The following is a 27,143-nucleotide window of genomic DNA, read 5'->3' on the forward strand; positions in this document are numbered from 1 at the left end:
ACACTCCACTGAGGACATTATTATAGTCAGGAGAAGGTCATGGGGTTACACCCCCAACCCCAATCTCTATAATCAATTAGTGGTTGCTAAGAGAAAGAGATTTTTTTTTCCAGAAGTATAGCCACAGGCAAATGGTTTATACTCCTGTAAGTAACCCTAACTTACTTAATTCACTGGTTCACACCAGAAAAAAACCTGAGTAGTAGAGGGACTAGCTGGGAAAATGGAATCAGTGGCAGGGTGAGGGTGAGAGACAGTAAGGAAATAGACAAACAGTACATTACATGCATGTATGAAATTGTTATTACGAAGCCAAAGAAGCCAGGCCTGGTGGCTCATGCCTGTAATCTCAGCACTTTGAGAGGCTGGGGTAGGATTGCTCAGAGTTTACGGTCATCCTAGACTATAAGAGTAGGATTTTGTCTTAAACAAAAAGGAAAATGTGCATTGAAGCACACTTGTAAGCCCAGCACTTGGGAGTGTGGAAACAGGATTGTAAATTCAGTGTCATGCTTGGTTAGTGTCAGGTTTGAGATCTGATTGGACCGCATGAAGACCCTGTCTCAAAAAACAAAGCTAACACAAAAGACATTTTCTCCCAAATGTGCTTACACACCTGTACGTGTTTCCAGAAAATAAACCAATGTTTGATACTTTTCTGTTTTTCTAAGGAATGGAGTCTTAAAGCGTTTTTACTAAAATCAAATGGAAAGATGGTGGTCTGGCTGTTGTCCAGTCTATCTCCAAACCTCAGCCTTAGCTGGAATAGCAGGGACTAAGGCATATTCCAGTTTATTTGGCTTGTTCTCTGATTCTTCCTTCTTCATCAGCACAGGGATTGGTTATATGAATGTAGAGAGACTTGTGCCACTAAACATCACCAGGTCCTTCTGATGCAGGATCCAGTCGAACTGCCTGGCTTTGTCCTTGGCAAGCTAATTAACATTTGTGGACCCCACCTTGCTCAAGCTCAAGGAGGCAATACACTTCATTCATGGTGCCTGAAGGTTTAAATGAGATTATGTGCTTTGTATACTTGGCACACATGCTCAGCCCATAGGAACTCTTTAGAAACATTAGTTTTCATTAGAAGGATTCAGAGTCAGTCCAGAGAAATATCTGTCTTTAGAACTGAAAAATGCATTATGTCTCTACCACAGTGTGCAAAGCCAAGTCCATTTCCCTTCATATACGACTGGTGTGGAGATCTTCAGTGGCAGGCAGTGCCAGCCACATTATCCCTCCCAACCTCATCTGTAGAGCATGCCCTTGGGTCCATGGTTAGGAAACCTGTGTCTATCCAGGTCACCAGGACTAAATAATGAGACCCTGTCTTTAAGAACAAAACCATAATACACACAGCTTTACAGGGATTTTTATTTTGGAGACCCAGTCATGCATACTAAAATTACATATTTTCACCATTTAGAAAAATGCATTAGAAAAATAAACTTTTGGTCAAAACACTGAAGTAGGTGAATCCACCATGTGTGCCTACACTCAAAGCCAAACTGAATTTCAGTTTGAAGTAAGGAATGTGACCAGGGACTAAAATGGTAGCTTAGATCAATCAGGAAAATAGCCCAGTTCCCATCCATCAGAGGGGAAATCAGAGGTCTTGGCCACTGAGAAGTTTCAAGTATTTTACCTGTTGGGTTCCTATACCAAGAAGCTGAGGCACATCCACAGGAATCCAAAGCAGCTACCACGAATTGCCTGATGGGAAAAGGTTAGAAATGCACACACACAAGAACCCAGGTAATTTAAAACCAGTAAATTTGGTCACAAACCAGTAAATGTGACTCCAGCTACAAATTCCACTGGACCTTTCTGTGGAGCAAGTTCCCGCTAAAAAGAAACATTGGATGGTGCTTCTTGCCCTTTCTGAGTCAGGAGAGCAGAAAACAGATTTACGAAGTGAGCAGACCACAGTACTGAGACACCTTAGCAAGATGTCTCCTGACAGCCCATGTGTCTGGTGTTCCAGCTACACTTACATCAACTGAGTTGGCCTTCCTAAAGGAAACATGAAAGAAAACCTGAAGATGAGGTGTCATAACGCCACCCCAACAGCAGTGTGGCTGTTACTGAAAAAGCAAGTTCCATGAACTCAAGGATGAAATGACATCTACTCAAAGTTGTCTGCTAGGTAGCAAGGCTGTTTCAGGTAGTCAGAGGGAATGGCTCCAGTCCCTCCAACTCTGAAGATACTGCCCCATAACCTGAAGTGCTTACAAGCCTAGGATAAAATGTGAGCAGTTCAAACCCACCTGTGCCTGGAGAAAGCCAAGGTGTGAAGCCAGCATTTCTGGCTGTTTCTGTAGATTTTTATCTATATTCCTACATGAAGGCAGAATATGTAGTTTTCAAGAAAGATGGGTTGCCTGAAAGTCTGTAGGGGACTTGAGAAAGAATTCCCATATTCCTACACTAGGACATTTCAACACCAAGCAAAGTATAGTCAAGCAGAAGTCAGAGTTGAGCATATAAGCCTCTGTCCAGCACTCTGTCCAGTATTAATGCCATACTTGAGGCCCTGCAGGAAGATAAAGCTGGAACCCACTTCTATTTCATTATCCTTTTTTCCCAATACCACGTGACCTTGAATTTAGGAAAAGTTGATTTCCAGCTGTCTGAACTGTCTAGATCTTTACCCTAAAGTCCACATACTTCCAGTTCCTATTCACTTAATGGCTCTACCAGTGAGGCCTACTGTACCCAGTTACTCAACAGAAGAGTTGCTTTATTTTGCACCAGGAGGTCTCACAGCCTGCTTCAAACCTGAGGTGCCAAGACTCCTCAAGCAGCGGTGGGAACATGACAGACCCAGCCTCCTTAGAGCCTTGGTATTATGGCTCCCTCATGGCCTAACAAAGAAGCAGCATTTTTCTGCTCTGAGATTTCTCCCCAAAAGCCTGGTTGTCCTTTGCTAAGTCAGACAGAGAACTAGCTAATCAGGTGAAACAATTTAGATTCAGAGAACCTAGTGGGACTGGGGGATTCATCTTTTTTGTTTTTTCCTTCTGCCTTCTCCCAAACTACCTAAAAAAGCTTCTGATAAGACTCTCCAGCAAGGCTGCTAGGAACCATCATGGGTCTTTTCAGGTGTCTGGGTGGCCATCCCTTTGGGCACAAAACATGACAGGAATAAAATAGACCAAATAGCAGATACTCAGCAGCAAATGGTCTTGATAGGCAGTCAAGAGTTGTATCTGCACTGAAGCTCAGCCAGGACCTAGAAGACCAAGGATTAGCATCTATGGTGAAAAGAATGTCCCCCAGAATTGGCATTATTGAGGTAAGTTCCCATAAAGCGCTTCTGCAGATATTTTGGGAAATGCTGTTAAGGGCAGAACAGCTTAGTAACAACCAACTGACCTTTGGTCTCCAAGCACTGTATGTAAGCTGTATGCTGCCTGCTTAGTCTAGGAGATGCACAACCAACAGTACTTGACACATGGTGACTACCAAAGGAAACACATCAAAAGCCAGGAGATAAATTACCTCACTCAGTGCTTAGATTAAGGCTAAAATCCTGTCAAGCATCTACAATACCCAAACACAGAGCTAACATTCTAGCCAACTGTCCTTCAACACTAGACAAATGCCCCCATGTGTCTGGGAGGGCAGGGTCCCCAGGTGAACCAGCAGTAGCCTGCCCTGTATGTTTCCAAGAACAAAAACTGAAAGCACAACCTGGCAATTACTGTGGCTGTTTCTAATATAGTATGAGTGTCTCCAGTGTGGAAGGAATTTGTACATTTGGGTACAAGACAAAAGCCACCCTTTCAAGTTCACCCACCATCATTCTGCAAGGGCAGTTGGTTACCACCAACTTCCAGGAACACAATAATTTCTTAAAGGCCAGGCCAAATTGTGATGTTCCTTTACATAAGGCCTGTGTACAGTCAACAAAAACAAAAGACCCAACCACCTCTGGGTGGTCATCTTTCCAAGCAGAAACCTCACAGAACCTCAGCAGCCCCAAAGGTCCTCATTCCATGGAGCCTCACTTAGAGCTGACAAACTGGGGCCCATGCCCTGTCCAGTCACATTCCTGACACCTGGTCCAAATGCTTTTAGCTACATGGTCCTAGAATCCAGTATTTTATGTTGACCTGCATGATTCCATGGAGAGCCAAAGCTAAGGCTTTATGGGTTTGGGAAAAGTTTCTATTGCAAGATTTAATCCTGGAATCCCAGGGATGCTTTGAAGCCTCTGGCTTCCAAGTTTGATTGTTAAGTACTGCTGGGGCCTGGTGTTTCTACACTCAGTGCTTCCCAGGCCCAGCAATGACAACTGGGGCCTGAACCTTGAACTTTGCTGATGTACAACCGAGGTCAACACCTAGGGTTTATAGGAAAGAGACTTAAAAGTCTCATGTGCGGTCACCTTTCAGGATTGGCAATTGTTTCAGAGTCATGATCAGTCAAGTGTCTTCTGGTCACTTCAGAGTGACTTTTACCCTAGTTCTTTCCAAGACACATAAGAAACAGATAGATACAGCTTCCAGAGTAATAGTTGCAGACTTAAGAGTACAAACATCTAGGAATCACTAGAGCAGTTTTCATGTCTTCCCTGGAATAACCCACGTGGTCAAAGGTCCGCCTGTGATGGGTGCTCCTTAAATCTCTACAGGCAGCTCACGCTGCTGCAATGATGGAGCCAGACCCAGGTCCTGGCATCTCCATCCTGTGCACCTGTAAGGAAGGGATTGCCCATGGTGATTCTCCTGATGAGTGCTAATAACAGGAATAGAGCTGGGACTTCATGGCTCGCATGGAGTCATCACACTGTGCATCTGAGATCAGCCCCTCAGGTAGCAGTGGCTGGCCCAGGTGACTGTCACAGGCAGGCACAGGCTGGCAGAACTCTTTCACAAAATCATCCTCGGAGGCCAGCAGCACCGAGTTCCAGGTGGCAGTGTCCAGCTCCCCAGCTGTGCCCCCATACTCCTTGGGGAGGATATTCCTTGGAAGGTTTGTGTGGAGAGAGTTCAGGTCAGACCCATGGAGGAAGAACTAAAACAGAACGGCATAAAAAGCACAGTCAGCAGCCATGATCACAGGCACAAGATTGTGCCCTTCAATACGCCACGGGTTGGGGAGCATGAGGGTCCACTCCTTCCCCCAGGAGCCATTTTCTTCAGTGTTATGTCCGTTTAAGTGCCCAAGTTCCTGACTTTAATGGCCCTTTATTTCAGTCTTTGTAAATATCCCTAAATAAACTCTCGTTGGATCACTATAACAGACAAAACAGACATGAAAGTAGAAGGGGGATGTAGAGAGGAAGAGGCTCAGTGGGAGTGTGAGGAAGACAAGCTGGTCACAATCACAAGAAGCAGTGGATTATCATATATTAACATGTTAATTGTGCTGGGTTTTTGTCAACTCAATACAAGCTAGAAAACAGATTGGACATTTCCCATCCCTGTGAAGGGGGTTCTGGGGTGCATAAAATAGTGAATCGGGCAAGTTTTGAGGAGACTGTCAGTGAGCAGCATTTCTCCAGTCTCTGGTTCAGTTCTTCCCTTGGGTTCTTGCCCTGAACTTCTGCCTTTGCTTCCCTCACTGGACTGTGATCAGAGATATGGAAGCCAAGGTGCTTTTGGTTATGGGTTTATCACAGTAATAGAAACCTAAGATACTAATAAAAACATTTTCTAAGTACAGACACACACGTGCTGGGGGAATCAGTAATGAGTCAATCTCCCTGCGGCTCAAATAAATGGGTGCTGAACAAAGAAAGCTCCTTGGTTCCAGGTGCCTGTAACACCTTCATCCACTGCACACCCCACAGAGTGGACCATCAGTACAACCAGGATGCAACTAATTTACTACCACCCCACCAGTCCCATGCTACCATCATTTCTCAGAGCCTCCTGTCAGCCTCTCAGTTTTGAGCCTTTGTCCCAGAACAGTCCTCTCCTTTCTGTATGGCTCAGGTAATGTCACTGTATGTACAGTCTTCTGATGCTCCCACCTTGCGGGCCCACAAGGCCTGTCACAGACTGGCCCTTAAGTTGCTCAGGCTTCAGCCACCAGTCTCCTCATCACTTAGCCCTAGCCACACCAGCTTCCTGCCTGCCCTTCCGGCGTGCTGGGCAGCCCTCCTGTGCCTCAGTGCTACAATGTGTTGGTCTACTAGTTGCTGTATGGCTTGTTCCCTCACCTTGCAAGTCTCAATGGCACCAGGGCTCACTACCCGACAGTGCACAACCCCTTCACAGTACTATTGCCCCATTCTCTAGAGCGTCTCTCCAGAGTGTGGGAATCTTTGGGGAGGGATTTGGGCCTGTTCTTCCCATGTTTCATACCATCTAGAAGTTGGTCAATTCCACTTTTGAATGAATGAGCACTGAAGGGAATAGATGGACAGCATCAGGGACCACAGAAGAGGATTTCAAAGATGCAACCTGTCTGCAGATAGTCTTTAAGAACTATGATGGGTACTGTAAACTGTCAAAGTGACTGAATCCCTTGGTAGATAGGACTCTGGGTATACCTGAGGGACATTACCTTTACTAGGTTAATTGAGGTGGATCCTGGTCTGAGTAAAAGGAGAGCGCAAACCTTGTCTTGTACTGTAGATGGAACTCAACCAGCTACTTTAAGCTATGTTAACAAACCCTTTGTCCCTTAAGTGGCTTTTGCTGGATGTTTTATCACAGCAACAAAAAGGTAGGAAAGGAACCAACAGGGACTTACACCCCAACCAGCACTTCTCCAGTCTTAACTGCGGAATTACTGAGGAGAGTTAAAAACCACTCACAACAGGCTCCACCCTTTTCTGTTAATGGAAAGGACCTGGGAATCTGGACCCAGAGTCTTAAGTTTTAGCTCCTACAACCTTGAGATTGTCTGTTTCTGTATGCTTCTTTTTCTGGTCTTCTTGAGCACTACATCTACGCACGCACCCGGGCACGCACACAAAGATTAAAGGATCTTTAAAACCAAAGACCAAGTGTGAAAGTGAACCCAGTGTTTGGAGTGACCTCAATGTCTCTGAGTGGGAAGGAGAATAAAGATGCCAACCACATTTCCTTCAGTGGTCCTGAGAAAGATGGACAGAGGAGGGTCAGAAAGGAAGACTCTCTTTTGAAAGGGTTAGCTGTGCAAGTTATGAGAGCGCTCACCAAGCATGCATGAAGCTCTGAGTTAGCAATGATTAGCTGGGTCCATCTGCTTAGTGACCCAGTCCTTCCCTTTTTTAGACCCTCTTACACATAAAATGCTGTGCTGGATAAGCCAGGAGACCAGGAAGCCTGAGAAGACTGCAGCAGAGAGGCAGCCTAAGATAAAATTCCTGCCTTCATCCTGGACTACATGAGGCTCCACTGTAAATACAACATCCTGGTCCTGTTCACCCTACTGACAATGTATTCTTACCAGTTGCATCTTCCCCTCAGAAAAAGGATGGATCATGTTTATCTGTACCAAATACTTTCCAAATTAATTCCTGGAAAAAATATTGATGTTCTAGGTGTCATAAATAAATCAGTTGAGAAAAAAAACCAAGGGAGATTTTTAAAAATGTATCATGTTCAAAGGACATCACTTACCCTATTTGCAATTTTCTCCTTCAGAAATGGTTTTATGATGGCGAAAATGCCCTTAAATATCCGAGGTTCGTTCACTATGTGAACTGCTTTTATCCGAATGGGGAAGCCGTCCTGTGTGTGGGAAGAATGCCTTGTTAGAACATCTCTAATATCTGCATGCCTTCCCCTCAGCAGCTCCCCTCCCCATATAAACCTTAACAGGCCCAGCGGCAGTCTGGTCTGACTCTCACAACCTTCTCAGAGGTGTGAACAAACAGGAAATAAGCTGTGTGTGAGGAGGTCTGAGTCAGAAGAGCTAGGTTGGGGCTGCCATCTTATAGCAACAAAAAAGGCCACAGAGAAAGAGCTGGAAAACAGTAGGTATTCCAGGTCAGAGCTGCCCCTAGTGCATTTCCCAGAGTGTATCAGATATGACATGATGCTGGGCTGCGTCCTGAGCTAGAGGAATGCAGTGGCCTACACAGTCAAATAGGGTTCCACCTCACCTGTAATCACAGCTATGGAGGAAACAGGTGGGAAGATTCTGAGTTCAAGGCCTCCTGGAACACAGGCACATATGTGTAGACATACATGTAGACAAAACACCCATATACATAAAATAATTTCAAAATATAACAAAACATAGAGCCAGGGATGTAGCTCATTGGTAGAGTGTTTGCTTAGCATACATGAGGTCCTGAGTCCTATTCCTAGCACAAGAAAACAACAGGGGGCTGGAGAGATGGCTCAGTGGTTAAGAGCACTGACTTTTCTTCCAGGGGTCCTGAGTTTAATTCCCAGCAACCACATGGTGATTCACAACCATCTGTAGTGGGACCCAATGCCCTCTTCTGATGTCTCTGAAGAGGGCTACAGTGTACTCACATACATAAATAAATCTTTAAAAGAAAGAAAAGGAAAAACAGTAGAGGCTAAGGAAAATCAGATGTTCAAATTTACAGTGGTGGAGCTGTGAAACAGGAAGATTAGGGTAATCTTTGGCTACATATCAAGTTTGAGGCCAGCCTGGACTACAAGTGATTCTGTCTCAAAAATAAAATAAAATGACAGCCAATGCAGAAGTGGTCTGTTTAAGTGAGTCGATTCACAGCAGGGGCCTGGACACTGTGGACTCAGGGAAGGGCAGCTGAGCCTCTGGCACATTATAGCCCACGAGAGGCAGCCCAATGAACAAGAGCTCAGCCTTCCATAGCTGTGGCACATGGAGAAGGCTATGCGTACGTTCTCTAGTTCTCAGCTGCCCCATCTATCAAAAAGTAAAATAATTCTTGCCTGCCTCAGCGTGTCCCCTGTAGGACTGAACTGTAATGACAGCAACAGGGCTTTGTGAACCATTAAGCACAGATAAGAGGCTCCTCCTGCAGGCAGAAATGACTGAAGATTGCCTTCATTGACAGTGGAAAGTGGGGTCTGTGTGATCCTCCAGAAGACAGTAGGAAGTGGACAGGGCTGTGGGGAAAGCAAAGCCCCACAGCAGGGGCATGTGGTGACTAAGGAGCCATACCTGAAGGATGCCAATCACCTTTTTGGCTATAAAAGGGCCAAAATGAGATGCTTTTGATAAGCTCACTCCCTTGTAGTCAGCAAGGATTACAATCCCGTTCACCTGGGTCTCCTCGGACTGAATGAGTTTTTCTAATGTCAAGTATATGGCTCGGATGTTCTCGGTAATTGGGTAGTTGCTCGGTATCCATCTGTCTGAGGTCACAAGAGATGGACAGTGTTACAGAATGAATACAAACAAGTGCTCAGAGAAAGATGCATCTTCTAAAGTCTCGGCTTTGCAGTAGAAGAGAAAGGCACTCTTTGTACCACAGTCCTGGCTGGCAGTTGATGATTCCTAACCTCCCAAACCCAGCTGAACATCTGGGGATCAAAGCACTCCTGGCTGTTGAGGTTAAAAGCCTGAGCTGTGAAGTCAGATGTGGTAGCCTCCAACCTTCACGAGCTGTGTGACCTTGGGCAAGATGCTTCAGCACTCTGAGCTTGTCTCTTAAGTGAACAGGTAAGGACGCTGCCCTCCTGGCCACCTCTGCTTCCTGCTGTCAAGTGCCATTACATCACCAGTTCTGGCCTCACAGGTTACACAGAACCGACTTGACTGATGACTCCAGGGCGGGTGAGAGGTGGGGACTGGCTGGTCAATCTGGCATGACATCCTACCCAGAGCACATGGTCTAAGCCAGGTCACAGAGCTAGACTTAATCTAGAGCGTGGTTCTTGGGAAAGAGAAGCTGTCTCCTACCTCTCATAGCAGTGACACTGTGGACCTGAAATCCAGGGGTACATGAAGCCCAAGCCAAGGCTGGCAGAGATGGGATCACCTCTCCAGTTCAGTCTCCCCAGATGTTACCTGAGTAAAGTAGTTCTCATTTCAAGTGGTCCAAGTTGGCTTTTAGGCATTTGTCATTTGCCATGTAAAGAGTAAGCCCCCACTCACACACGCTTCTAGCAGTGTGGCAGGATGGAGCACAGCCCCTCAAGGCCCCTCCTCCTTGCAGGGGGTGTACTTCATTAATACTTGCATAGTTAGTTATTCCTCCCTTTGGGAAAAGGGTAAACAGGACAATGGTATTGCTGACTGTTAGTCATTATTCTCTTCTCTTCTTCTCACCATTTTTCTGGCAGGGGTGAGGGGTTGAGACAGAGTCTTAATCTGTAGCACAGGCTTCCCTTAAAGTTTCAGCAAGTTTTCGGAGTGCTGGGATAACAGGCATGGGCCACCATGCCCAGATAATAACTACTATTCTCAAGGTTATCTTTACCAAGATTTTATGTCAGGGGCTATGGCTCACACCTGCACAGTCAGCACTTGGAAGGCGTTCAGGTCTTCTTCAGCTACATAGAAAGTTCAAGGCCAGCCTGGGCTACATGAGAGTCTGTCTTTAAAAACAACACCCTTAAATGCTGGGGGAGGAATCCCTAGTCCTGAATCATGTGGTCCATGGTAAGATCCCCATGCTCAGGTAAACAACCCCAACCTATGCTCATGATACAAGCAACTCTACTGAAATGCAGTGGGCTACTCCCACCCACCTGTTCCCTGCTGGGGAGAGGGTACGGGGAGGGGGGCACGAGCATTGAGGGCTTCTTGGGAAGAAGGAGCTTAGGTATTCAGAGGATAGGGTAATAAAGGATAATGGGAGATTATGATCAAAGTAAGCATGCGTATGTATGCAATCACGGAAGAATACATTAAAAAACAAAAGTTCATTTTGCTAGCAATGGGATATTTAATACGCGAAAAATTGTTTTCTTTTTAAAAATACTTTTGGGTATGTGTGTATAATACATGTATCCAATTATGTGGGGGGGGGGCACACGTGCTATAGAGCATGTATGGAAGTCAGATGACAATCCTGGATTGTCACTTTCCAATTTTACTCGAGTTCAGGGATCTGAATCAGGCCTCTGGAACAAGTGCTTTTACCTACTGAGCTATCTTACCTGCCTATGCAGAATTCCCATAACAAATCTTTGCCAAGCTCCATGGTTAATGTTCGTGTGAATTCAGCCTGCTCTATATAACACACCATCTTTCAATCACATCTATCTCAAAAAATGCTTAGAAAACAGCAAAGTAAAACCAAGTGAGCAACACAGCTACATCCATAGGTTTCCTCCTGAGAAGCTGGGTCAGCAGGGAGAGGTCCAGATCTCATCCAAACACAAGGACAGAAATCATCTCACAAGCTCAGCGACAAGCCATGAGGAGGCTCAGCCAGCCTGGTGCATCTGACCATCTGATAACACTTTTATGAGGTGAGCTCACGGCAGGACAAAGCTGGCCGGCTGTTTTCTAGGTCTCTTGGTGCTCAGAAACTTGTACTGCTTATTTTAAAATAAACAGCTAATTTCGGAAAGTGCCTAGCACAGCAGGTAAGGCGGCTCCAGCTGTCTGACATGTGGTGCGGGGTGAAGAGAAGGGTCTAGACTGTAAAGACGGTTTGGTAAAGGCTAGAAGAAAATGTGAGGCATCCAGAAGGGAAACATGGAGGCGGCCATTCGGCAGACACCCCTTCAGGTAACTGCAGATGGGGGGCTGCCAGCATGCTCACTACTTGGCCCACTTAGGAGTACTATAATCTAAGGCTCCTGCCTCAACTGCCCTGGTACCCAGGGAGACAGAATTAGGAACCAGAAGACTGGAGTTCCCACACCCTCCATTCACTGGCTAAAAAAACGTTTCTAAAATTTCTCCACTTTTAGCTTCTCCTGGGGTCATAAGTTTAAAAACATTCTCTGTGGGGAGCTTCCTTTGCTGCATGTGACCGTGCCGAAGAGCTAAGAGCCACCAGACAGGAACAGGACTGAGCTTTTCATTATCTTCCCCGATCTAGGTCGCCTCTACTCCACACTGTTCCACAGTCCCACCAATAGACCAGGAAGTAGAATGAGTAGATAATGCTTGCTTATCTCTGACTTGGCCACAGTTCGCTCTGTGCTGTTAAAAAGATACATCTTTGTTTTATTTGGGTTTTGTTTTTTAAAGTTGGGCATATGCTTTTTCCAGCACTGGGGAGGCAGAGGCAGGTATATCTCTGTGAGTTTGAGGTCAGCTTGTTCTAAACATCAATTTCCAGGACAGCTAGCACTACATACTTAGTATCTAAATAAGTAAGTGAGGGGTGAGGGTGGGAGGGAGATCAGGGTTCTGACTGATCCTAGGTCAGTGGTCCAGTCCTGTCCAGCAGGTGAGGGCCAGGGTCACATTCCCAGCACTGAAAACAAAAGGGAGAAATAAAATGAATCCTGTCAAGGTTTAACCCAAGAGAGAAAAGGAGGGAAGGAGGGAGAGAAGAGGCACCTTTCCAGGCTTCTGCCCAGCCCACACCGGCTCACTTAGACCTGCACTTAGCCCACTCAGAGGAGGTGCTGGGAGGGGCTTTGGCAATCCTGCCTGCAACTGTGACCAAGAGCAGATTCCTGAGCCCACTGCACTCTCTCCTTTGGAAATCTGAGTTTACACTAACAGAAGCTCACTGGGTAGCCAGGCGGCCTGAAAGCTAAGAGGGCCAGATTTTGCTTTGCTGCCCTTCAAAGGAAAAGCATGAAGAAGCTATCAGTGCCAAGCACAGACAGGCTAGAGGCCTGTGCTCTGGGGTCCATGTTCTAGTCAGACTGGCAGTATTGTCAGAGTGGTAGAGCTGGGAGTCGTTTCCGCCTCATTAGGCCAAGGCTTCCTTGTTGTCCTCGGGTAGTCTGAGAATGGTTTTGCCATCTGTACTCAAAAGAGCTTTGAGGCCAGCCATGGTGATAACACACTTAAAATCTTAGCACTTGGGAGGTAGAGGCAAGAGGGTCAACCCTTTTAGAGAAAAGTTTGTTCAAGCTCATGCTCTGCTGCATGGGGAGTCTGAGGTTAGCCTGGACTATTAAAAAAGCCAAAAACAAAAAGAAAAGAACCTTCACTAAACCAAGGAAGTGGGGAGATGAGAGGAAACAGAATGAAGGACAGACCCATCCCAGAGACCACGCATTCACATCCCCCCGAACCCCCGTACCTGGTCGGATGCAGAGGACATGGCAGCCCCTGGGGTCCGTGTGGGGCAGCACTGTGAGGAATCCAGAGTTGAGAACGTCCTTCAGGGCTGATGGCCTCAGGTTGCTGAAGACCTCTGGCCAGCTCCGCCTGCAGCCATGGTAGTTGACAAGCAGCTGCAGGGCCCGGTCATAATCAAACTTTCGGGCCCTCAGAAAGCGCAACAGGAAGGCATCATCCAATGATGTAGTCAGGTATGGGTATTCCTTCCTCACCATGTCTCGAAGGGCCTGCACATCCCGGAGTCTCCACTCCGGCTTCTCCTGAAGCTCTTCCCTGGCTTTGGTGACCAAGTCTTCTGTCAGTGAGCACACGTAGCCGGGAGGTTCCGGTGGGGGCAGTGGCAGTTCATTTTCGGAGAGTGAGGCCACAGAAGGGCTGGTTCTCAGAGAGTCACTTTCTTCTGACATTAGCTATCAGGGTCCCTGCTGACACACAGGCCACAAGTGAGGTTAAGAAAGTGAGGCACAAACCAGTGGTGGTGGCACACACCTTTAATCCTGGTCTCAAGAGGCAGAGGCAGGAGGAGCTCTGATTTCAAGGCCAACCTGGCTTACAAGTGAGTTCTGGGACATCCACAGCTATTACACAGACTAATAACCCTGTCTCCAGAAAAGAGAGAGTGAGAGAGAATGGGGGAGGGGGAGAAACATGCACCTTCAGTTGGTGAAATAGATAACTCTTTTGCTACACTACCCTAAGGACCAGAGTCTGATCCCAAGAACCCACAGAAAGCTTAAAGAATTAACCCCATTAGTCTTCTGTTCTCTCCAAGAACACCTTGGCTTACACATATTCATGAACTTGCATATATGTATGCATGTAATTTTAAAGGTGAAGTGTTGCTTACATGGGACCCCAGAAGTGGAAATGGGGACTGGGAGTTTTTTCCGACATTACCTCAGTGGAGTGAGTCCCTAGGAAGGATGATCATGAGCTGAGTCACACACCTAAGCCACATCCATAGCTAAACACTGTCTCCTTAGAAGAGCCTAAAAAGAGGCTCAACCTGTCACCACACAAATATAAATGCAAACAGCAAACACCATTGAGATTCTAACCCGGTCCAAAAAAAAAAAGTCTAAAATATTGGTGAGAATATAAATTCAACCCTTTTAGAGAAAAGTTTGTTCAGTGGGCAAAGTATTGTTTTGACTCCCAGTATCGACATAAAAGCCAGAGATAGCTACCTGTGAGTCTGTAGCTCCAGTGCTTGGGAAAGCAGAGGGTAGAGACAGGAGAATCCCTGAAGCCTATTGGCCAGACAGACTAGCAAGGCAAGTGGGCTCCAGGTTATTAGATTGTCTTAAGAAATAAGCTGGGAGGCCAGCAAGATGGTGCAGCATGGGAAGGCACCAGACACTAAATGAACAATGTGAGTTTGATCTCTGGAACATGCATGGTGGAAGAAGAGAACTCCCACAAGTTGTCCTCTGACCTCCATATCCAGACTACGGCACAAACATGCCCCACCTCACCCCATGCAAATTAATTGATAAAGATACATTGACATCACACACACATACACACACACACACACACACACGGGAGGGGGAGTAGAGAGAGAAAGACACAGAGACAGAGATAGATACAGACAGACACGGGTCTTCATGAACTGACATGAAGGAGGAAAAAGCCAGAAGAGAGTACAGAAAACAATCAGATTTACCAACAGTTACCTCTAAGAAGTAGATCTAAACAACTAGACATGTAAGAAAAATTTTAACCATACTGGGTTTTTTGTTTGTTTGAGACTTGCTATGTAGCTCAACATGGCCTGGAACTTGCCAACCTCCTGTCTCAGCCTCTAGAGTGCTGGGATTACATGTATGTGACACCATGTTCAGCTTGCTTCAATTTTATTTTTACAATGTAACTTACTACAGTGATCATGGAATGTGTCAGATCTGCTGCTAAGGACATAGAACCAAAGACACCAGCTGTTGTCCCTTCAGAGGCACTATTCATGTAAGGCCAGGCTAGGTACAAACACCCTTCAATTCCACCAGCTAAGGAGTGACCAAGAGAGCTGTAGGTGCCTCCGAGAGGCAGCCAAGGATCAGGATCTCTGTCCCTCTGGCTGGAGTCTTCCAGGGCCTGGACTGCTCTCAGAGACAGGGGCCAGCCCTGCATTACAGATTGAAGGCTCTTCCCTTGTCATCTCCCTTCCCTTTGCCTGTGTAGGCCCTTCAATAAACCCCACACACTGCCTACCTGTTGATACTTGCTTAATACTGGGAAAGCCTGTACTAACCTCACTACTGGATGGAAAACAAAGGACAGCTGCCCGAGGTATCCCAGGAATAAGCTAGCTGCAGGACTCCCTGACTTCAGAGCCTAAGCCTCTGTCCATGGGACACTGATCTTCCATCCCATGCTCAACAAGGAAAGCAGGGCCATCCCAGAGTTCCTGTACACCTGTAACGCCCTGGCTAAACTCCTGGGCTACTGCAGCAGTGGCCATGCAAACCACTCCCTCTAAATCTTACGGTTGCCCACTCCACCTCTCAAGTTCTAACCTCTAGCTCCACGAGCTTCTTGTGCTAGATCCCAAAGATATATCCTCATTCTGTGCATATTCTAGTCCCTCTCAATGGTATGTTCCTTGGGCTCTTCCCAACCCACACAGATTCACCCCACATCCTGAGTGGATGACAGCAAACATCAACAACTTAGGATGTACTGGGTTCTTCTCCAGGCAGTGGGGTTGTAGACGTAAAGGGGAAAAAAAAATCCTGCTTCATTGAGACCAGTGGTGATGGGAGACATTTCTAACCATAAAGCCAGTCCATTATTATGAAGAAGAAAAACGGGTGGGGGGGTGGGGGGGGATCAGGTTTGCAGTTTTAAATAGGGCAGTCAAGTAAGGCTCCTTTAGGTAATATGTGAGCAAAGATGAGAGGACAGGATATGCCAAACACATTACATGGTCTGGTGAAGTTATCTGAAAATGTCTGGCTTTTCTGAGAAGATGCCAAGTGTAGTTAGATTGAAGGAAACAGGGTGAGAGAGAAAGTAAATGGATTCAGAGGTCTATCGGGGGGCTAGTGGCCAGGGTGCTGTAGGCCCATGAGAACTTCAAATTTTTGTGCTGGTAGAAGACAGAACTGGTTTGATATGATATGGTCTGATTTCTACTTAAAAGGACAACTCAGTTGTCTCAAGTATGCATGAGGTGTGAGACTGCTCACTTGTAGCCCCAGCCTGGCTCCCTGACTTCAAACCGTGGAAATGAACTTCACAAAACTTACAAAACCCACGTAAAATTGAACAGAGAGAACCAACTCAAGGCTGCCCTCTGGCCGACCCCCATGTGTGCGCCACGCCACGTACACCAACACATCACATAAAGTGCTAGTGAGAAGTAACTTTAAAAACAAACTGCAAAAAAAGTGATGATCTTGAGAAGTGGCTCTCACCCTTCCTAACACTGTGACCCTTCCATCCAGTTCCTGTTGTGGTGACCTCCCAACCAAAGAAATATTTCAATTGCTATTTTACAACTGTCATTTTGCTAGTCACGAATCATAACATCGATATCTGTGTTTTCCAATGGTCTTTGTGTGTGAATTGCCACCCATAGGTTGGGAACCAATGGTGTAGAAAGATCATCAACAATCCAGGTGAGAGGGGCTGGTGACATGAAGAAGTCAGCCTTCACTGACTCCAGCTGCCTGGGTAGGAGCTCTGTGGACTAGCACATCTCCCATTCTTGACATGTGTGTAGGTAGTCAGTGTGTGATACCCAGGTATTGTTCATTAACCTGAATGTAGCACCTAAAAAGCTATTAAGACATATAGGCCCCATATCATAAATACTTTATTTTAATGTACTTTACAGAGGTATGCTGAGCAGGGAGTAGGACAATCCTGGCCTCACGGGATCCACCCAGGGCTGTTTCTGCACCAGTCACCAACAGGCAGGTGCCTGGAATCCCAATTCATTGCCTGAGATTGACTGTAGTACCACAGGCTATAGAACTAGCCTCATAGGTCCTCTCCTCTCTCCTTCCCTTGCCAGGGACAACAAACTAATAATCCACCATTCTTGGGATATGTTACACATCTGACACCCTCTGCATGAAAGTTCCATCAACTTATCATCTTCAAGGCTCAACTGTGATGTGATCTATTTCTGTAAAGCATCCCCCTGCACTGAGTTCCTATTTGTCTTTAGAAACTTTTGTTCAATGTCACAAGTGTTTACATGAAACCCTTGGGAGTCCGTTCCCACCCGTTCATTTATCAAAGAATCACTGATCGCCTCCTGTACGTGTCAGGCACGGATGCTAGGGACACAGCAGAAAACAATAAAGCTTTGCCTTGTGCAGCTTACATCACGGTGGACTGATGCAAAGAGGTCATACGTGCTGGAGGGTTTTGCTTCGAATCAAGCTCCCCATTGTTCATGTTTTCTTATTTCTTCCTGTGTGTTGCTGAAGATAAAGCCTAGAGCTTTGCTCATGCTAAGCACCACTCTACCACTGAACTACACTGTCAACTTCACATTTCATCTTCACAACACTGGGCGAGCCCATTATCACCAGTTTCCACTTTACAAAGGAGGGAGCTGACCTACAATGTGAATCCCAACAAGGCACTGTGGAGTCATCACAAGACCCAGGGCCGGATCATGACAGCACTCGGTAAACATTCAGGGGAAGTATAGCCAACCCTGTTCAGTGAGGCAGACCGAAGAGGGGTCAAGCCCCACCCTGGCCTCATCATCTTTATCTTCCACCTGCGGCTTCCTGTATCTCCAAGGGCTCAGCAGTGGCTGTCAGCCTGGAGACTGACTTGACGGGCAGGATAGAAAGCCCGACATCCTCCCCACCTGGAGCCATCTCTCTCTGGAGCATTCCCTCTCGTCCACAACAACAGGAGGCAGGAAGCCATCTCTCTCGGAGCCCCAGGGACCTCGGAGCGGCTGACAGCGTTCCAAGGCCCCTACTTCCGGTCTTCGCCCCCTCCCCAGGTGTCCCCATTTCCTGGGGTCTCCCGCCCCTCTAGCCCACTTCCGGCGGCCTCGCCCTCTCCGGTCCCTATCTCTGGCCCCTCGGCGCACACACGGGCTCGTGGGCACTCACCAGCCCGGCGGCGGGCGGAGCGCGGGTCACGGCGGCAGGAGCCTCGGCTGGCAGCGCGCGCAGAACAGACCCGCACTCCCCAGCCGGCCGGCCGGGCCCTCGCGCCGGAAGTGACGTTCGCAGCGCGTGTGGGCGGCGCCCATCCGAGAGTGCGCATGTGTGAACTTTGCAGAGTTGGCTTGGGTCTTGTCACCACCTGGTGGCCCGCTGTGCAGCTGAGTTGGGTGTATGGATGGGGAAACTGAGGCCTAGGGGAGGAAAGCAGTTGCTTCCCTGGAACATACTGCCATATGCCTAGTGTTTTACACCATTGTCTCATTAAATAGTCTTTTTTTTTTTTTTTGAAAATCCCCCTGCTTCATGACAGGGAAGTGGCAAATTGCCTCACTAACCAGCTTCAGACCTAGACCTCAGGATTATCATTTGCAGAACTACACACGGTCCTCAGCTGACGTCTGGACTGGCTGCCTGGGGTCAGTATGCCATCAGCTGAGCCACTTGGGCCAAGTGCCCTAGCCTCCTGGCCTCAATTTCTTCATGAGTAACACGATTCCTGCCCTGGACCTAGACTCAGAAGCTACCTGTTTCCTGCTTTAGGGTTCACACTGTTGCCCCTAGACAGCAGTAGTTTGAAAAGGAGTTTACTAGCTCCACACCTGGCCCATTAACTAACTACCTTCACCACACATAGCCACGGTTTGTGCAACTGTAATTTAGGGGCAAATCTCTGAGATTCCTCTTTCAGGTAGAATAAACAGACCATTTCTAGAGAAAAATTCCGGCGGTCCAAGAGAATGTCAGATTCAAAGGGATGACCCTACATTTCCTCACTCTTTCCTTACATTACAAATTAGTGGTGTCCTAGAGTGGTGGGAAATGACCTTCAGGGACGTGAAGACACGTGGATTTTGCCAGATGCCAAACCGCATATGTCGGAGGAGTGTGAGGTTGCCTGGGAATCCTTAGTTATGTTTATCTGGGGTTTTTTTTTTTTTTTTGGTTTATTTTTAATAGAGGGTGTTTGTGTAGACCAGGATGGCCCCCAACTCATGACTCTTGCACCTTCGTGTTCTGAGAACTGGGGGAGTAAATGTGTGCAGCCACCCCAGGTTACAAGCCATGAGACTGGCAGTCCCAGGTCCTCTCCAGTCCCCAACTTTTAAGCTGCCAAATAAAATATAGAACACTCATTAGATCCAAATTTCAGATAAACAAAGGTCTACTTTTAAGACGGGGTGTCTTATGTAACATTTAGGACACATACTTTAGGAATGTTTGTTTCTCAGAAACTCAAATTTAAATAGGTGTCCTGGTGCTCCTCTGGCCCAGATCTAAGCATTAATTCTCTGTTCCACTTACAACAAATCACTACATGACAACTTGAAATAACACAAATGTATTGTGTCACTTTGCTAAAGCTACCAGGGAGCCAGCAAGGCTGCTTTCTCTGTGGGTACTTCTTGTCTCTTTCAGCTTGCAGAAGCTACTGGTATTACTTGGTCCATGGTCTTTTCTACATCACTCTACCATCTTGGTTATAACGGACTGACTCCTGAATCCTGTGTGTGTGTGTGAGAGGGGGGGGGAGCAGACTTGTAAATTTTAGTATTAGTACTATTTGTTTGATATAGTGCTTCATAACTCAGTTGGCCCTGGAACTTGCTGTAATCTAGGCTGACCTTAAGTTCACAATCCTCCTGTTTCAGCGTTGGGAGGGCTGAGATCACAAGTGTGAATGCTCATGTCTCTTATAAAAGTCATGTTTAAAGATTTGAGAAATCAGGGCATTTAACCCCAGCACAAGGGGGAGGAGGAGGTAGATGGATCTCTGTGTTTGAGGCCAGCTGGCCAGTCAGGACCACAAATAAGACCCTGTCTCAAAGATTTGTTTTGGTTTTGGTTTTGGCTTTTTTTTTTTTTTTGAGACAGTTACTCGGGTTGATTTTGAGCTTTCAGTTCTCCTGTTTCAGCCTCCTGAGTAGAAAAGATCAGGACACACATCACATCCAGCTTCCTGCCTCTCACTTATAAGGATGTTTACAATTATGTTAGGGCCATTATTGGGAGAATCCAGCATAATCTCACCATCTGAAGACCCTTAATCACACCTATAACATCTCTTTTACCCCCACGAGATATTCACAAAACCAGAGGCTAAGATGAGGACATCTCAGGGGACAGGACATGATCAGTCCACCAAAATCTGCCAATCTTAATTCAAATTGTATGACGATGGCCAAGCTTTCAAACTCCCAAAGCATCTGGATTCCTGTGCTGGTTAATGTTAATTGGCAAATCCACAGGCTCTAGACTCACCCCGGAAATGGGTCTCTGGGTGTGGCTTTAGGAAACTGCCTTAATTGTGGGTCATTGAAGTGGGAAGACTTCAGCTGGGACCCTTCCCTAGTTGGGATCCTGGACTGAGGAAAAAGGGAGCTGAGCAGCCGCCTGTATTCTTTTCTTTCACTTACTTGCTTCCTGACTGGAATACCATCTGACCAGCTACTTTAAGTGCCTGAACTCACTATATAGACCAGTCTGGCCTAGAACTCAAAGAGATCCATTTGTCTCTTCCTCTCAAATGCTGGAATTAGAGGTTTGAGCCACTGCACCTGGCCATTAATTCTTCCTTTCTTAAGTGGCTTTATCAGAAATAGAAAAGTAACTGACAGTCTTCATAAGCTAAAAAAGCTGATTCAGTGGACTTGTAAGACAAAACAATAAACTTTCCTCAAGATGCACAAAGTAAGTAGCTTTTCTAGCAAGCTTTAACCCTGCTGGCCTAGGTGTTGAGATTAAACATTTCTAATCCACATGAATGGTTTACTGGCGGCCCTGGGAGACCAGACTGCACTTCCAGATGCTGACAGCAGGGGGAGATGAACTTGGTGAGGATGCTCAGCCTTCCTCCCACCTAGTGAAAGTTTAGAGTTGGCAGAGGGTGTCAGATAAACAAGACAGAAGAGTTTTCTAGTGTTGAGCTGCTGTAAACAATGAGGCACTGGGCTCATATATGAGTTATTCCCTATGCATGCATATATTTATATACTCATATACTCATATATGTGTATATACCATTATATTGCTTATACTGAAAGCAATGGGGAAATGGTCTTTACAGAACAGGACATTCCAGTTCAGAAAGGAACCAAGATGACAGAGTCAAGTCCAAATGTTAGTGTAATCCCAAATTCTACTTTGTTCTAGAGACTATACACAGCCTGTCCATTTGGTTTCAGAGGTTGAAGGACAGGCTTGGATCAAGGAAGGACCAGAAGCTATCCATGATTACAATTAAAGAGTTGACCAGAGACTTGAATTCCTGTACTCTTTCCTGTCTTGGACACTCAGAAGTAACCGACCTAGAGCGTCACACTAAAAGGACCCATTTCCATGTGTACAAAGGAGGGCTGTGAGCCCTGTGCAAGGGCCCCTCGGGAGCTCCAAGGGATGATGTAGAGAGAGACCTGGTCCACTGGGACTCAGAATGTCTGCTAGCTCCGATCACCCCACTCCAGAGCAGGAGTCACCAAAGGTCAGCTTACCCTGCATTCTGGCTTGGAAGTGTGCAAACAGCTGCTCTGAGCTTCCTTGCTAGTGTGCCACAGTGGCTCAGAGCACCCGAGCTGTTTCCAGCTGTCTTTACATCAACTGTCTATACTGGAGATTGTGGCATGACTGACTCAAGAGACTATTTTAAAAAATAAGTGTGTAAGTATGTAAATGCAGTTGTTAGGAACCCATGCCCTTGTTTTTGAAATAGGGTTTTGCTCTGTAGCCCTGGGTGGCTTTTAATTCACTATGTAGAACATGATGGCTTCAAACTTGCAGCAATTCTCCTGCCTCTGCCTCCCAAATTCTGGGGTTACAGATATGATACAGATATGAGCAACCCACCCTGCAACAAGCTATATTCTTTTAAAATTACGCTTGCTTATTGTGTGTGTGTGTGTGTGTGTGTGTGTGAGCACACACATATCACAGTGCATATGTGGAGATCAGAGGTCAACTTACAGGAATTGTTTTTTTGTGTCCACTATGAGGGTCAAGGCCAGGTCCGCAGGCTTGGCAGTAAGCATCACCACTAATCAAACTATCTCTCGGGACCCTCTGTTTTTTTTAAATTTAATTGTTGTTATTGTTGTTTTTGAGATAGTCTCTGTGTCACAGACCATCTTTACTGACAAGTAGAGGAGGATGTGTAGATTGTCCTAAAGCTGTTCATATTTTAATGTTAATTCCACTTCCCCAAGAAGTACTGCCTAGTCACGTACTCAGGACTTCATCAGAACCTGCCCATTTTAATTAGTAAAATAAGGTGAGAGCCAGTGATTGGGCAGGGTAAAGGAGGTGGAGAAAGAGGATCAGAGGTCAGAGGACGAGGGAGGAGCAAGGGCTCAAAGATGACCTCGGCAAGGATGAATTAGATCCAGGTGGGCTTTATTGGCATAAGTAGCTATGAAAATTTAAAGATTTTATAGGTCTAATATCTCGTATAGAAAGGGCAGTTTGTATCTTTGTCCATTTGATGTTATTTTGTTGTGTAGAGGGTTTGTGGATTGAGAATTTTCACATAAACCTGTGTGAAAAGCAATTCGGCAATAGAGTTGTGTTTGTATTGGGATTTGGGATAAAGAAACACCCTGGGATGGAGTAAAATCGCCAAGGGAAGGGAGAATGCGGTCGGAGTGAGACCGTGGGGGCAGTTCAGACAGGGTGACAGAGTCCGTGCATGCGGCTCTTACTAGAGGCGGGCCCTCGGAGTGAGACCATGGGGCCAATAGAGAGATAAAGATTTTATATTTTTTAATATTTATTGCAACCAGGATGACCCTGAGCTCCTGACTCCTGTGTCATACCTCCAAGGTGATTACAGTCATTTTTTAAAAGATTTATTTTTTATATTTATTTTTCTGTTATTGGGTGTTTTGCCTGCCTGTATGACAGTGCAGCATGCTCAGAGGCCAGAAGATGGCATTGGGTCCCCTGGAGCTGGAGATGATTGGCAGCTGCCATGTGGGTGCTGGGAATAGAACTCTGGTCTTCTAGAAGAGCAGAAAGTGCTCCTCATACCTGAGCCATCTCTCCAGACCCTGGAAAGAATTCTAAGCTCTAAATTTAACTTGAATTTTTGTATTTTTTTAAAATAAAATCAAGTATTTAAAAAGTGAAAGTCAAACTGCTTACCTCCCTAAGTACGTATGTGTGTGTGTGTGTGTGTGTGTGTGTGTGTGTGTGTGTGTGTGTGTGTGGTGTGTATATATATATATATATATATATATACTCAGGTTGTGTGTTTTCTGGTAGCAGTAGACACGTAGTACGCATTCACTAAAGATGAGTCCCCTGTGACTCACCAGAAACACTTAGCTCTATGATTGTGGGAATATTACCAGCATTGTTAGAAATGCTTGGTGCTTACCAGGGCTTACTGTCACCAGCCATGGATCCCAGATCATCTAAGATAGTGTGCCTTACTAAGCTCATGCTTTTATATTTCCATTTTGTTTTAAAATTTTATTTAATATACAAGTGCTCAGTACTCTGCTGTATATACATATAGGAGCATCAGATTCCCCTATAGATGGTTGTAGGCCACCATGTGGTTGCTGGCAATTGAATTCAGGACCTCTGGAAGAGTAGTCGGTGCTCTTAACCACTGAGTCAACTCTCCAGCCCTTTATTTCTGTTTTTACAAGGCTCAAAGAAACCACCTGTGGCCACAAGGAGCTGGCAAAGTATTCTGGGTTTTTGCTTATGTTTTCTTTGTTGTTAGTTTTAAAATTTACATTCATTCATTTATTTATTATGTGTCTGTGTTTCTGTGTGATATGTGTGTTCAAGTGGCATGTGGCACACATGTAGAAGTCAGAGGTCAACTTTTTAGCAAATTGTTTATTCTCTCTCTCTCTCTCTCTCTCTCTCTCTCTCTCTCTCTCTCTCTCTCTCTCTCTCTCTCTCTCTCTCCTCCACCAGCTGAGTACTAAGCTGGGTCACTAACTTTGCAAATGTCTCCCCTCCCCAAGCATCTGTTAACTGAGGTCCTCAGGGAGAAGTGGGGCTTCTTTCATTAGTTTGATTGTTTGTGAGGGGCTGTAGATTGAATCTAGGGCCTCATGTATACTGTACCCACACTACGTTATGTCTGGCATTCAAGTGCTGTCTGCACCAGCAGCTTCCCTTAATGGGTACCTGCCCCAATGGGTGTTGTGAATTCTTGGAGAGGGGACCAGGCTAGACTCTGAGAGGTAGAGGAACCTGTCCAAATTACAAAACAAGTAAGTGGCTGTGAGGGGGTTGGGCACTGGAGTTTCGGGATGGGGAGGACTCGCTCTAATTCTTGGGATTCCAAAGAACAAAATATCCCATGCCCCTCAACAACCTCACTCTGAGGTCAATAGTTGCCCAATTAGTGGTTTGGAGCCTGGCTTGGCTGGAAAAGTGTCCAGACCTGGGCTGGGGGAAGTCAGAGGCTTGGCAAGCACAAGAGAGATGTCTGACTTCAATCAGGGGGTCGTGTGAAGCCTGTGACCCCTTGGCCTGGCATACCTCAAGTGCCAGAGTCTTCCGAGTGCCACCTTCTGCTCAAGAGCTCAGGATCAGGCCCTGAAAGGGAGGATCCAAGTCTCTGAATGGGCTCAGCTGGGTGGATTTCCCAGAAGAGGTCAGAACCAGCTGTGCTTTTGTGGTCACACATTGATCTCCCTGAGTCAGCACGGCTGCTTGGAGGGACAGGATGTCCTGTCTGTTCCCAGGGGCTTTGCACCCCAGCCAGACTGAATATTTTCCAAAACTTGGCCTGAAATGGTGATGTGGCAGGGATAGGAGAGATCCACCCCTTCCCTAGTAACCCTAGCCTGGGAGCTCACCTCTTCTTCCATCATTTCAGGCCTGGACCTAGTTCCAACCACACACCTGGCACTGTGGACTGTGCTAGGCTCGCTTGACTCTACTAACCCCACAGAGGCACTGTGGGATAGCCTCAGATCTTCTGCATTCCATGTGGCAGCTGAGCAAACAGACTCAGAGGCAAGTCCATAATCTTGGCATTCAGGAGGCTGAGGCAGGAGGACCTCCAATTTGAGGTCAGCCTGAGCTATATATTGAGTTCAAGGCCAGCTTGGGGTTACATCGTGACAGTGAAATTCTGTTGAAATAAGGGAAGAGAAAGAAAAAGGAGGGTAAGGGAAGGAAGAAGTCAAGTGACATGTGTGTAAATGGTCACACAGAGAAGGAATGGCAGCAGGTCCTAGGTGTCAGATGCTCTGTAAACTCACTGGGTCACACACAACATGTTAACAAGCCCAGGGGACAAATATCACTATCTCCTGAAGAAACGTGAAAAGCGAGGCTCAGGACAATGAAAGTGACTTGTGCAAAGTTGGAGAAAGTTCCCCTGGGGCAGCCAGCAGTCATTTTTTCAAGGGTACAGTAGCAAACTCCCCACTGATAAGATCTGGTCATGAGCAATAGAAGCCCCTCCCCTTCCTAGGATTCCTCTATTTGTTCATGAGTTTCCTGGGGTGGGCAGAAGGAGGGGAGGCAGAGTAGCCATCGCCTGGGGAGGACTGAGGAAGAGAGGTGCTATTTGGAAAGCTTAAGTATGGGAGTTTGACACAGGGACAGCTAGGGCTGAGGGGAATGGGCTGCCAGGCATTGGAAAGTGTCATTTGTCAAGGTCAGTCCACACTCAAGGACAGTGTGCTTGAGGGTGTCCCACATGCCACTACAGAGACTGCCTACAAGAAGGACTCTGCTTGGCTCCTATGACCGAAAGATTCCAGGAAGGAGGGAGAATGTAGACAGCATGACATAGGGTAGGGTTGGGATCTGGATTCCTAAGGGGACCCTCACTGTGCATATCCTGCAAGAGAACTGTAGCCCCCAAGGTCAAAGGTAAGAGAGGCCTGTGTGTACAGTCATCTCTGTGTGCACGGCAGTCTCTGTGGTGCCCAGCTAAATCAGAAGCCTTCAATGTCTGCTGGGTCCAAGGACCTGGAAGGCAGCCAGGCTGGGGCGGCTCACAGTACCCTTCTTACTACCACGGCACCCTGGGCCCAGAGGAAGGGATAAGAGACATCTGTGTTGGGCACCACAGCAAGCCTGGCTGAGCTGTGGACGAGGCTCACACCTGAAGCAGGTTGGAAGCTTGTATTGACAGCATGGCTTGATGTTCTTTTCTGAACAGAAGAGCTATCAGGGTGAGTCTCACCCTGGAGATGGGAAAACTGTTTCTCTACAGAATACATTTTTTTTTTTTTTTTTTTTTTTTTTTTTGAGACAGGGCTTCTTTGTGTAGCCTCGGCTGTCCTGGAACTCCCTCTGTAGACCAGGCTGGCTTCGAACTCACAGAAATCCTCTGCCTCCTGAGTGTTGAGACCAAAGGCATATGCCACCACTGCCGAGCTTCTGAATTCATTTTTAAAAAGGGATTTTAGGAGTGGGCTGGGCAGATGCCTCCATTGGCTAAGTGCTCATGATGCAAATGTGAAGACTTGAGTTTGCACTTCCAGCACTTCCATAAAAGAAAACAAACAAAACAAAAAGTAAGGGCTGAGGAGAGCGTTTAGCAGCTAAGAACACACGTTGCTCTTACAGAGGATCCAGGCTCCATTCCCACCACCCATGTGGAGGAAGCTGACATCTGTCTGTAACTCCAGTTCCAAGGAGTCCAATGTCCTCTCTGGGGTTTCCATGGGCACAGTGCACACGCGGTGCACAGACACTTATGCAAGCAAAACACCGACACAATAAACAAACAACAGCCAGGTGAGGTAGTGAGGCTGTAATCCTGTACAGGGGAGGCAGAGACAGGCAAGGGCTTGCTAACCAGCCAGTCACTGGGTTAGTGAAAGGAAAGTCCCCTGAAGGATGATGGCAGAAGACACAGTGCTTCCTTCCAGTCTCTACACGTGGTATTCATGTACACATGCATGTGAGAGTGCGCGCGCA

At 46.5% G+C, this 27,143-nt stretch overlaps 1 protein-coding gene across 2 annotated transcripts; it reads right to left on the minus strand.

The window, feature by feature from the left end:
- Positions 1 to 1,393: 1,393 nt before the first annotated feature.
- Positions 1,394 to 18,277, minus strand: TTPAL (alpha tocopherol transfer protein like). Of its 2 annotated transcripts, none has more exons than XM_080925179.1 (5): positions 18,192 to 18,277; positions 13,067 to 13,532; positions 9,067 to 9,260; positions 7,563 to 7,673; positions 1,394 to 5,022 (listed from the first exon to the last, which is right to left on the minus strand). In XM_080925179.1, exons 2-5 carry the CDS (start codon positions 13,512 to 13,514, stop codon positions 4,744 to 4,746), a joined length of 1,032 nt encoding a protein of 343 aa, XP_080781305.1. In that variant the 5' UTR covers positions 13,515 to 13,532; positions 18,192 to 18,277; the 3' UTR covers positions 1,394 to 4,743. The 2 variants fall into 2 exon arrangements, with proteins under 2 accessions (XP_080781305.1, XP_080781306.1); XM_080925180.1 differs by having other exon boundaries at positions 13,067 to 13,529; positions 18,192 to 18,250.
- Between the last annotated feature and the right edge of the window lie 8,866 nt (positions 18,278 to 27,143).

The sequence above is a fragment of the Micromys minutus genome, assembly GCF_963924665.1.
Source record: "Micromys minutus genome assembly, chromosome: 11".
Classification (NCBI taxonomy): Eukaryota; Metazoa; Chordata; class Mammalia; order Rodentia; family Muridae; genus Micromys; species Micromys minutus.